This window comes from Montipora capricornis, chromosome 6 (assembly GCF_036669925.1).
Source record: "Montipora capricornis isolate CH-2021 chromosome 6, ASM3666992v2, whole genome shotgun sequence".
NCBI classification, from domain to species: domain Eukaryota; kingdom Metazoa; phylum Cnidaria; class Anthozoa; order Scleractinia; family Acroporidae; genus Montipora; species Montipora capricornis.
Genome location: NC_090888.1, coordinates 30,032,241 through 30,044,740, shown reverse-complemented (window position 1 = coordinate 30,044,740; position 12,500 = coordinate 30,032,241). Strand labels below are relative to the sequence as shown.

Below are 12,500 nucleotides of genomic sequence, written 5' to 3'. Positions count from 1 at the left end.
CCTCCTCCGTAGAAATAGGCCTCCCCCCGTAGAAATGAGCCTCCTGCATAGACATACGCCTCCTCCGTAAAAATACACCTCCTCCGCACAAGAATGTTACCAATTAAAGTGATAACGTGGAACCGGGAACCGGGAACCGGAAACAGGAGTTTGGGTAATCCGCATTAGAATTCAAAATGGCTAACGAAAACCAAGTGAAGAGAGTCAATACATAATATTCGCCTTCCCAGTATTGGACTGGAACTATTGTAGCTTGCAAAGTAGGCTAATGCGGGGGAATATATTAAAAAGTATTGGCATGTGAAAAGATTCCCAGGAATTAGCCTCCATTGCACTCAATACCGGGAGATTTGAATTGGGTACAACATTGAGTTAGCCGATTAGGTCTATTCTGGAATTCTCAAGCAAATGACTATATGCTCCGTTACATCTAGCGTCATACTGTAAAGATCGGGAAACTATCGTCATTTCCTTATTCAAAATGGAGGCAAGACTTTTCGTTTATCGCATTTATTTTAGTTTACATATTTTTGGAAATTGTGACAGTTAAGGCTGTAACAGTTCGCATTTTTCAACCAAGCGTGAGAAATTGGCTCGTAAGCGTGAGTTGGCGTGAGATTAAAGTTTTTAATTCACAGGCGTGAGAGTTGGCAGGTATCTCGGTGAGGTGTTTTTCAACCGTATCGTGCACTCAACATCCCTTTCGTGCACGCAACATCCGAATAAGGCCACTGATTTCGTCGATTTTTCACTCCCTATCGTTTTGTATCGTATTGTATTGGATTGTATTGTAATGTAAAATATCATTCCATTGTGATTACTAGAAGGTGTTAACGTTGAAACCCCAAAATAGATGAAGTGAATAATCTTTCCTTACCCAATTATTCAAAACCCGATTAACACTAATCCGTGATTAAATACCAGCCCAGGTCTAAATTTTGTCCGTCAAAAAAGCCTTTTTAGTTTATTCTGAAGAAAAGTAAAAGTCAAAAGTGAAAAATGAAAAGTAAAATTCTTGTGGAAACATTGTTTGGTCAGAAAATAACCGCAAGTTACGTTTCCAGTAATCCAGAATTAACTTAATCGGGTCTTTGAACAATTAGGTCATCCTAATAACAATACATTGAGTATATTGCAAGTCTGAGGTGTATACAAGGTAACAATTTCAATACACATAACCAGTTCGCTGTATACAAAGGGTGGTGGAGTTGAATTTGTGGGACAACCGAATACAACGTCTGGCTGGTAAGAAAGGAAAATGAACCCGTAGTTCAACGCCCTCACCACTAGGTAACGCCGTCCCCGGCATGTAAACGTCGTCAGAATAGAAGCTCCGTTATTCTTACGTATAGATCGTTTTCACTGTCACGCAATAAAAAAATAAATCAAAAACTATCCAGTGCAAAACGCTAAGAAATTGTTATCTTATAAAAGATAAAGAAATAAGACACTTGTCCAAGTTTTAGGCCTCTGCGTTTCCCCAAACTTCAGATATTCGTCGAAATGTTTCGCAGAAATTTACAGAGCCCAGTATGAAAACGCCATATTGGTGTACCTCATTGGTACACCAATATGGCGGCCGGAAAATAGTGTAAACATCTGGAACTTACTTTGGCTATCTAGGCGACTGATTATCACTACTGAAAAAACAAGCATTTACATAAGCACCTTTCCTAATGCTCTAACTTCTAAAAGGGCTCAAAATCATGAGATAAGTATATATTTTTCAACAAACTTGATCGTAGCTTTGTGTCACGCACCTACATAATCCGGAAATTCAAAATGCTCTGGTTTCCAAACGAATCACGCTATTGAGCTGTGAAATTGTCAACAGATATAGATATGCCGCCTCTTATGCCTGATGAGGATAAAAACTTTGGTGGATCTTTAGTTTTAAATTTTGGAAGGTGATGACGTCACGTGAAAACGATCTATAAATTGGTGGAACTATGATCGTCCATGCTAAATATTTTTAAAAAATCTCTTATCCAACCTTACTCAATCTCCGCAAGATGGTTGCTTTGTTCACACACTTCAAGCCTGAAAGCAAACTTTGCGGGGTGCTTAGTTGAAGCTCGTTATATACATGAGTGTAGGGTAAAGGGGGAAGGTGGAACTCTTAAGAATTTCACAGCAATCAACATAGTGATAAGGATTAAGTGATGAAGAATTTCCTGTTATCTCGGAAAAATCAACACTCGTAAAATGGATTCCCACATTAGCTTTTAGCAGCGACTTTTATATTCTTTTTTTTCTAAGAGCAACTCTTTCTATTTAAAAAAGACTTGATTAAACCCTTTCACTTGTGAAAAGACAGGCGAACAAAGTACTTATCTTTAATGTCCCTTCCAATTTTTTATGTCCATTCTAAAAGAGAGTTGTATGGTAATAGGATTTCCCACTCACTTCTAGCACAAAACCTTGAAAAAGGTTCCCTTGAGTAGAGCCAATTACTGAATTGGTTTAAGTGAATCAAATACACAATGGGTGTATACTAAAATCTGAAATCAATTTTCAGTTTTTTCAATCGTCATCAGTAGTTTTGGAAAAGTTTTAAGTACGTGCATGTTCATAAAGACCTATGAAGACATAAATCATCTAATGGGATGTATATGCACGACCCCCACAGTCAATTAATGCTTATAACGAACCCGGTGTTGACACGTTTTTAGTGTACTAATAATGGACTCTGCGTCATAATTCGTAAAAGTTAAATCTCTATCAGAAAAAAAGAAAGAAAAAGCCAAGTGTGTCATTTTTCTCAGCCCTCCTTTGGGCTTCGTCGCGTGACTGAGCCACAAAGACGTCTGTGTGGGAGGTTATATTTTCCTGGCTTGAGAAAACTGGCGCGTCGCATTTAAACCGCAAACGGATGCCCCTAGGGAATGGAAATGGGATTTGATCATGTATCGTTAAGGTGATTGTGGCCTGATAGGAAACTCAGCCTTGTTCAAGTTATCCGTGATTATTTAACAAAACTAACTTTGAATCACTTGGACCTATTAGACCAGTGAGCTCCGAAGAAATACTTCAGAACTTACTGCGTCAAAATTTATCGAACTCTTAACCTACCAGACACTTTGCCATCTGGCCTACTCATGCCTGATTTGTAACCTTCGTCTAACAGAACTGTTGTGCTACAGTGCTTTCAATTCTCAATTCTTCTTTCAATTCTTTTCTCGTCACTTAATCACCACGAAATACTAAAAAAATAAAGAAATCCCAACCAAACTAAGTCAAGAAAATATAAAAAACCCGTAGAGTGGTGATAAACACATCGTTAACGAGTATCACAGTTCCGTAGTCGAGGAATTTGGTACAATGTATTGTATACATCAAGGGAATTTTCTGGTATTCTACAAAGTTGGTTGCGAGAGTATTTTCAGTTTCTAATTCTCTATAAATCGGCAGAATCTGCAATATAAAACACTTCAAATCGTCCACTTAGGAAAACACTCTCCACTCATACCCATCGATCTCAATTGGCTTGCTAATCGCACCTGTGGCATTTCCATCTTCTTATGGCAGTAATATCGACGATAAATGGCATATCATCCTTAAGGAAAAATGCTCTCTGCGTTACAATTACGGTGAGCTTGGGATCAGACATAACATGGGTAGCAATGACGGTGCTGAACCATGTCAGCTCATTTGTGATTAATAAAATGAGTTTGTAAAATAAATGTATATTTGAAATGCGGGTTATAATCGAAATTGAGAGAAGTTATCCTCGTAATTAGCTGGACAATTTAAGCAATTGTCTAGTTTAGACACCTGAAAAAGTCAGGTGGCTTCACTGATCGGGATTTAACCCCACGTCCTCTGTAAAGGCCGGTGCAATACTCTGCCAATCAGCTGAGAGCAGGATCAGTTCTCTCAATTTGGTCTATAACCCACACTTCAAACAGATACACTCGAGTCCTTTCACGGGAACATATTCGAACTAAGCTCTAATCAAAAACTTCACCTGATGGCCCTAAGAGGCAAGATGTTACCTACACGTGGAGGAAGGGCCTTCTCCTCTGCTGCCCCCGTACCTTTGGAATAGTCTACCTAGTGACATCACTGGCCTGGACTCTATATCTAGTTATAAGAATGATCTCAAGACTTTCCCTTTTAGCCAAGCTCAAGTTCAACGCCAATCATCTTCAAATTCTTTCCCAGATTGTCTTTCACACATCCGAGAGCTCCTATAACTATTGGTACAACTACAATATTCTTAACCTCTCCTTTCCAGACTTTCAACAGTTTGTATTTGAAATCGGTATAGTTGTCGATCCAAACAGAAACATAGCCCAAAAAGCAGAGGCACCCAACGGAGGTGTTCCACAGGGGGTGTATCTGTTGGCTTGAAAAAGAAGTATTGCCAAGTTGCTGGGAAAAAGATTAATGTTGCGCTCTGCTCGCGCGTACAATGCAATCAAATGTTGTCTTTATGCTTGCTGGCTGTGGAACTTCCGCCCAGCCCTGCTGGCAAACGGAATTTCTGGTTTGTCTCTGCTGGGAGTGCGGAACAGATAATAAAATTCCCAGCAGGTAGATAATTGCTCCAAAAAGGCAAATTTTGACAAAAATGGCTTGTTGGGTGCCCCTGAAAAAATTGACCTGTTTCCAACTGAGTGGCTTCATAGCTCAGTTGATCAAGTATTTGTCCCGGCATCGCAGAGGTCATGGGATCGAAACCCGTTGAAGCCATCTTAATTTTTCAGGTGTCTACAAGAAACAATTGCGTAAATGTGAATTGTCCAGCTAAGTGCGAAGATTGCTTCTCTCAGTTTCGTCTAAAGTCATTTGGCATACACAGAGATGATTGACTCGGGATATCCAGGACATCAACCCGACAAACAGACGGTGAACTGAAAATTACAATCTGCACCAACTTAAAAGTCGCAAATTTCCTCAATGTCACCCTCAACCTGCCCGACGGAAAATATATGCCCTACTCAACAATCTGAAATATTCCACAAAACGAGAATTGGAAAATTAAACAATCGAAAATACAGAGTCCATCTACGAACGGCTTTCTTAATTCAACGTTGCTGTACCTCTTCAGAACGGTACGCACTGAGAACGACTTCAAACATGATTTTGGGGGAGTGTGATTACCAATTCAGTTACCTTAGAAGACAAGGCGAAAACAAAATAATAGTCGATTAAACTTTTCAAACAACATCTTGGAAGCTTTATTATGACTGTAACTTTTTCGAGTTTGTCCAAAATTTCATTGGAACTGCTCCTAGATAGTGTGACTTCGCCTTTTTCTCCCAAAGCCGCCAATACAAAGCCAAAAGGTGGTTTCAAAATCCAATTAAGTTTGGTCAAAAAGCCATAAGGGTTGAAACGTGTAACGGCCCCTTGTGTGCTGGGAAACAAGCTTCTGAATATTCAATATGCTAAGTACCATATTTGGAACAACAAGAGCGAGGGGTTTCCAAATATGGTACTTAGCACTAAACATTCAACCAATCAGTTCGCACAGAATATTCGGAAGCTGTGAACGCGCGTTACACGTTTCCACCCTTATGGGTTTCTGGTTTGGTACCACGATACAATCATTCTCCGGAGAGATGAAACGAATTTTGGACAAAAAAGCTCGCTGATCAGAAGTGAAATTCTTACTTTGGACGAGCTGTTGCCATGGTAGCATCCGAAGCGTGATTTTAGAAAAGTACTTTGAGGTGAAGAAATAAGTAAGGTTCCAGATTTTTGCAATTTGCAACCAATTTTTTTCAAATTGAATCTGCGGTCGCAAGATAAAGATAAACCATTAAGTACAGAAAAACGAAAACTGTACCGAGGTTCTAGAGGACGACGAGATAAACGAATTTGAAATAAACGAAGTGGTAATAACACTGTTAATTTTATCAACGCTATTCTTTGGCGCCTGAGCAAGGTATGTAGAGCTTTCCGGCGACGAAATCCACTTAAGAGACCTCAACGAAGAAAACATTGCAAACTTACCGGGGCACTTCTTCCTGGAAATCAGAGACACCAGGCCCCAGTTGTTCAAACGATGGATAGCGCTATCCGCCGGATAAATCACTATCCACTGGATAACTCAATTGGTTTTCCTAGTGTTTATCCACTGGATAGGGATTTATCCGGTGCATAGCGCTATCCATCGTTTGAACAACTAGGGCCAGAAAGCAAACTTTTGGCAAAGATTATGAACCGGCAACCTCAAATGACATCCCACCTGTATCACCAGGTAAAAATCTTATCAATGGAATTTATGTCAATTTGAATTAAATAACCTACGTCAAGCAGCTTAAAGGGGCTATGTCACGTTATTTTTAAGTGTGTGGGAAAATTGTTTAGTTAATCACGAGTTTAAACCTCGAAAATGGTAATGTAGAATTTCCTTACTGATCAAATTATCGTTACATCACAAACAAGATGATTCTGAGCAAAAACGACTTTTATCCAGACGATTTGCCATAAACTTGAAAAACGTCGGGCCGACGTTTTTCAAGATTACCAAATGCAATCCGTTTCAATCTTGTGCATTTGTGTCCATCCATGCTTCTCTTTCCTTTTGCTGCATTTCTTGTATGTTGTTTAACAGTTTAAAGTTTTTCATTCTGTTTTTTGGGCATTTTGGGTGTCGCTGATGAAATTGCATCATTTTGTGTGACATAGCCCCTTTAACTGAGGGAGCTAGAAAAGGAAGTCGTCCGAATAAAATCAAATTGAAAAACTACCGTAACGTGGAGTTGTCGATAACCAAATATCCTAGATGACTGTTAGATATAGTGTGGTGGAACAACGTACGAATGCTCAGACAAGAGAAGTGAATTGCCGTACACACGACTTCCATGACCACATAAGCTACTTTGAATACGTTGAAAAGGGAACACAATGACAAGGAAAGGAGAAAATGATGCCCCAAATTCCTGATCAGGATATTTCGTGATGACGCCTTATAGCAACCTACGTCAATCACAGTGCGGACGGAGTACAGGAATTCAACCTTCAACGGATTGAAATCTAAACGAGATCGCGTGGTCTAAGAGACTGGCTTTGAAAGAAGAGATTTTGCCTCGAAGTAGTTACATTGTTAACACCAGTTTCGTTCCATGAAAGTTGGTACCCTTCATCCATGTCGAGCGACTACGAATATCCTCGAAATAGTTGGAATAAGTCCAAGTTACATTTCCAGATGAAGTTCTCGTAACTGTTGTCGTCGTTCCTTATTTAAGATCACTACTATTTGCAGACGAAGCGAAAAATCTGCGGAAACTCGCAAAATGTTCACCGAAAAATGTACACAACGTACGTGCAACAACATAACCAGTGGCATCGCCTTTTGGGGCGGGTCTCAAGAAAGTTTATGAAGCATTTTCCACTTTTTGATGCTTAATAAATGTCAAATCATGTCAAATTGAAGGTAAGTTTGAAAAACAACCGATCACTAGTTCAAAATGGAATTTTCTACTTCAGTGAATTTAAGCTAATTGTGTTGTAATTTATCGTTGCTGTGGTGCAAAAAAAATGAGGTGACTGAAGAATCAGGCTCATTTTCCTAACTTTATCACAACGTAGCACTATTGCGAGACCCGTCAACCATAAAAATGCTGTGAGTCTAAGATATAGGCTTCTTGAACGGTGGAAATGAAGTGAAATTTTTCGAATATTAAACGGGCTTGCATCGCCGTCTGTTAATTCGCAGAAGTAAAGATCCCATTTACGCAACGCTATTATGACAGTGGCTAGCAGTGAGCCAATCACAAGCCAGTATTTGAGAGGACGTAATCGTAAAATAATGGCACATCGAAAAAGTAAGCAGAGTAAGGGCCGATTTACACGGTGAGATTTTTGTCGCATGCGACAACTGCTTACGACAGGCCCACGACATTGTTCACGATTGTTGCGTACGTCAGGAAAAATGTCGTAGCATTTTAAAACATGTTTTAAAACGCTACGACAATCGTAAGTCATGTCTTAGTCCTGTCGTGAGCTTGTCGCATGCGACAAAATCGCACCGTGTAAATCGGCCCTAACAAATTCGAGTTACATCGCAGCGTTAAGAGATTCAAGGCCTTCATATCTGCACATTTAATAAAAGTTATTTTAAAAAACGTAGAGGACTTAAACAAAAACAGCAGAAACATTGATAAGACTTATCTGGTGCTTTTCTGATAAAAACTAATCGACCATTGATGTCACATCGCGTCGACTCAACGTGAAAATATCTTTTCTGAGAATTGCGTGCTGTTTTCGAGGGGTCACCTGTAAGCTATCTCTTGATTTGAAGTGTTTAAAGCGGGTTTAAAATGTATGCAATGTTGCAAACCAATTTTATGTGTAAGAAGAAGAGTTAAGCTCAAATTACTAATTGCCAAGTTAAATAACTTCATCCGTCTTATCACTTCGGAGCTTGGTAAGGTTAATCCCCTCGGAGTAAAAGCACCAAGGTATGAAGTAATAACGCCTACAAGTGATGCACTAGCCCACCCTGCCTACAGGAAATATGCTTAATTTTCTCGCCATGGTCTTTTCAAACGCTTAGATATATACCCATTATATTGAAAATACCGATTAAGGGTCATGGTAGGAACGCCAGGAAGAAAACAAAACTAAGACGCAGAGATCCTGAAATGGGTAAACCGATGAAAGCCTGTAGATTTGGCATTAAATGAAAATGTATTAGTTCTGTGGTTAGATAAATCCCGATAAATCATTCAAAGTTCCACCCAATGAAGAGGTTAGAGTCTAGAGAAAATGTGGTTCTACATACGTGGGAGAGTAAAACACGAAAATTTCGTCAGTCATCAAAACGAGTTAAGGTCAAGTTGCCATCGTGAAATTATAAATTGTTGACGTTTGAGCGCTTGAACGGTCCGCTAACTTATTTTCTTTACGGAGGCAATTCGATCTTTTAGCAACTCGTTTGATAAAACCAAATTTTGGCGTTCAAAGTTCAGTTCAGCAAATATGCGATGAAAGAAGTCAGATCAGTATCCCATGCGATAATCAAGGATTTGCATCGCGTCTGATAATCCGCCGAAGTAAAGATTGATGCAGAAGCGTGAGGCCAAAAGGTCGCATTCACATTACTGCTGAGAAAATCAACACCAAGAAAGTAAAAATATATTATGAAGACGAAATATCACACAGCAGAATGACGATCCAAATCTTAAGTCTCGTAGAACGAAAACCATTGCTAAATGAAATCTTAAGGGAACTGCCTAAATGAGGCGTCCACTCAAAGACGTACTCGAAAGAGCATTATGACAAAGGCAAAGGAAACCAGACCATGTACAAGGGAGTCGTGCAGGCCTGTCCACCCATTTACACACTTAAAGAACAGTGGTGATTTTGGGAGCGGACGCACGGCCTTGAGCGGAGCCAGGCGCACTGGGCCAAGCAAAACTAAAAACTGAAATATGTCATAGATTCCCTGTTAATTAAGCTCAGTGTGTTTTTTTTGTTGATTCTAAAGTAGGTGGTGGCCAACTCGAAAGCATCTGGGACTTTGGTCACCACACACATTCAATATAGTATTAGCACTGTTTTATGTTATGTAATTAACTAATAAAGAGAATCTGTTATTGTTTTAATTTATATTTGTGAGCTTACAATGTAAACAGTGTGAAATAAATTGAACTTGAACATATATCGGGGGTTGGCTGGACACCCAATCAACCCACACCCCTGAGTCCACCGAAAATCTTCACGACATGAGTGGTGATCTCTGACAGTTGAATTTTCCTCGAACGAGAGAGTATGAAGGTAAGAGAGGAAATCCCTCATATTGGCCCTATTCCCATCGTAATTATTTGTAGATCTCCTGCGAGATCCGGTATTCCCACGAGGATTAACTGATAGCCAATCATATGTCCCCATTTTTACTAATGTTGACACTGAGCGAATTGGCAAAAATGGGGATATATGATTGGCTATCAGTTAACCCTCGTGAGAATACCGGATTTCGCAGGAGATCTAAAGATAACTTAAGAGTGATTACGATGGGTATAGGGCCAATATGAGGGATTACCTCTCTTACTATCACACTCTCTTGCCTCGAATCGACTCAACTCGCTGATTTGTTTTATTGTGTTAAATGTAGAATACCAATGCTTCCGACAATACTCAACCCATACTTCCTAACCAGGTATAAGAGGTATGGACGTTTTTTTGTTATCACATAGGTTTTGTTCATTTTATTTCATTTCATTTTTTTTCATTGGTGGGATAGAGGGAATACGATAAACATTCTGCGATCTCGAGTTCTGCAAATTGACAACATAGCACAATTCAGATCGATTCGCCATAAATCAAAATAAAATTGATGAGCAAATTTAAACGTATCCTTACCTCACATTGCTGTGATGATTCCCGAGCACTCACTGTCTCAGATATTGCTTTTGAGACGGCTGCCAAGTCTTCTCTATCCGCCTTAATATCAACAACACGAAGAGTTTTCCCCCGAAAATTGTGGACCACGATCCCGCAAGCATAAATTTCATGAGTTTGCGGTTATAAATCGCAACATATGCGATTTATATAACGCAAAATGTGCGATTTATTAATTGCAAAATATGCGATTTATAAATTGCAAAGATACTTAAATTTATTTTTAAATTACAAGACATTTTTTGTGCCATTTGATAAATAACACAAAGTATAGGAAAAAAGTACTTGAATAATATTTTTACATTTGGCGCCCCCTCGTTTTACACTAGGCTCCACAGCACTTCAGCTTATCCGCTCTTTTCAATCTAGCAAGGAAGTTAAAAAACCGTTCTTTAGTCCGATGTTTAGCTCGTTTACGTGACTACAAAGAGCAAATCATTTGCCTCTAAAGGGACTTTTTTTTGCCATCTAACTTTGAAAAGTCCTCTAATTTGGTGAAACAGAGGGCATATCTAAGTCCCGTAATACGCTCTAAGCAGGTTTGGTATTATGTTATCCTATTGGCCTTAAAACTGTTGCACCCTACTTATGTTGGTCATGACTTTGAGATTATAATTGAGCGAAAGTAATCCACTCACTGCTTCTGTTTTCATCGCTTCCCATATAATGCCCTCAACTTAATTAAGCAGTGTCTGCTCGTCGGGGGGGAGCTTAATTTAATAAGTATTGTTTTACTGCTCATACGGAAGCCAACGAAGCTCATTAATGAACAATTACTAGAAAGGGGTAAAAAAATATTCTCCCTCATAACAAAACAGGAATCGAACACACCTCACTAATCCTTGATTATTGCTAGTTTGATAGTATTGTCTTTACAACTCATTCAGAAGCCAACGAAGCCTAGAGCGGTCCAAAGGTTCACATTCGCCTGAGCTTGAAACGTGTTTTTGTCGCAAAACGTTTTTGAATTCATTTGCTTTTTAACAATATTGCCTTTGACTAAAACGGCAAAGCAAAAACATTCCCTGTGAGTTTTTAGCAAGTTTTCCGGCTATGAGATTTCTTATACTCGAATATCAGCACCTTTAGTTTCCAACTGATTGAATTAAAATTACAATGATCCGCAGCATGGCGTTATGAGGAAGCCTGAAGGAAAACCCTGGGCTTAAAGTGCGTCTCCACTGAAATCTCGATAATGAGATTGCACTACGCATGGGTTTACGAAATGAGGTATGGTGTCTGGAATCTTGTAAATTTGTCCTACATCCATCCCACATTCAGGAGGTATATGTATGGTAAAAGGATATGCAAGCAATCTGAGTGCCTGAAATGTGGTTTGACGGGGCTCAAATCAAATTTTTTGAACTTTTTCGTAAGATGGATTAATCATGCACTGAAAAGCATTAGAGTCAATCAGTTAAGAGTCTTTCTTTTTTTTTTTTAGTTGCTGAGAACGTGTTGGAATTTATAAGAAGAGGCGTCTATAAGCCAAAGATAACGACCTGTTGACTTTTGTAACATTGATATCAATGATTCTTTGCATTATTTCGCTTTTCATTCCAAGTATAGAATGATGCACGATAACAAACCCAAGTTGACCGTATTGCGTCAGCAATGAATAAAGATAAACAAAAACCCTTGCGCCTCACAGAACAAACAATGCAAGCCCAGAGATAACAGTTGGTCAAGCTAAACGGAAGCTGTCACCACCCAAGGGGGAAAAGATCTATGTAACCTCTATCTGCGTGTACCTTCTACTCGTTTTATGTAGCTTAGTTGTATGGCGTTAACAAAAAACTGAACAACCTTACGAACCCTGGTCATATGTGATTATGCACATTTTTCTTTCCTTGACTACTCACACTGATGCTCATCTGGTTATCTCGGGTGCTGTCAAGTCGGTTGTCATCACGAAACTTGGCGCACGTGGGTGTATTGCCACTGACCTTCTTGGCAAACTGTCGGTAGCATCAAGTCCAATAGGGGAAATGTGGGCGTCTCCCAATCAGTAATTTCTTTCTTATGTTTTCAAAACGTGCCTTAAGACACGCAAACATCGTGAGCAGAATTCTTTTTATCCTGCGTGGGCATTTATATTCCCAAGAAACATTCCAATTATCAGGAAGCTCGATGAAGTATTGAAA

The 12,500-nt window shown here is 39.4% G+C and overlaps 1 protein-coding gene across 5 annotated transcripts in view; it reads right to left on the bottom strand.

The window, feature by feature from the left end:
* LOC138050429 (protein Wnt-4-like) overlaps window positions 1–12,500 on the bottom strand; it is a 24,639-nt gene that overhangs the window by 12,036 nt on the left and 103 nt on the right. Inside the window, exon 1 of one of the 5 annotated variants that reach the window (XM_068896766.1) lies at window positions 12,219–12,500. This exon is cut by the window's right edge and continues 103 nt beyond it. Coding sequence is in view for 1 of the 5 variants with exons in the window: in XM_068896763.1 (XP_068752864.1) it covers window positions 1,285–1,309 (25 nt within the window). In the remaining 4 variants the exon portion in view is untranslated. Of the gene's footprint in view, window positions 1–1,284; window positions 1,355–1,993; window positions 2,102–10,317; window positions 10,337–12,218 lie in introns of those variants that run through there. The other 4 variants (XM_068896767.1, XM_068896765.1, XM_068896764.1 and 1 more) reach the window with 4 other exon arrangements.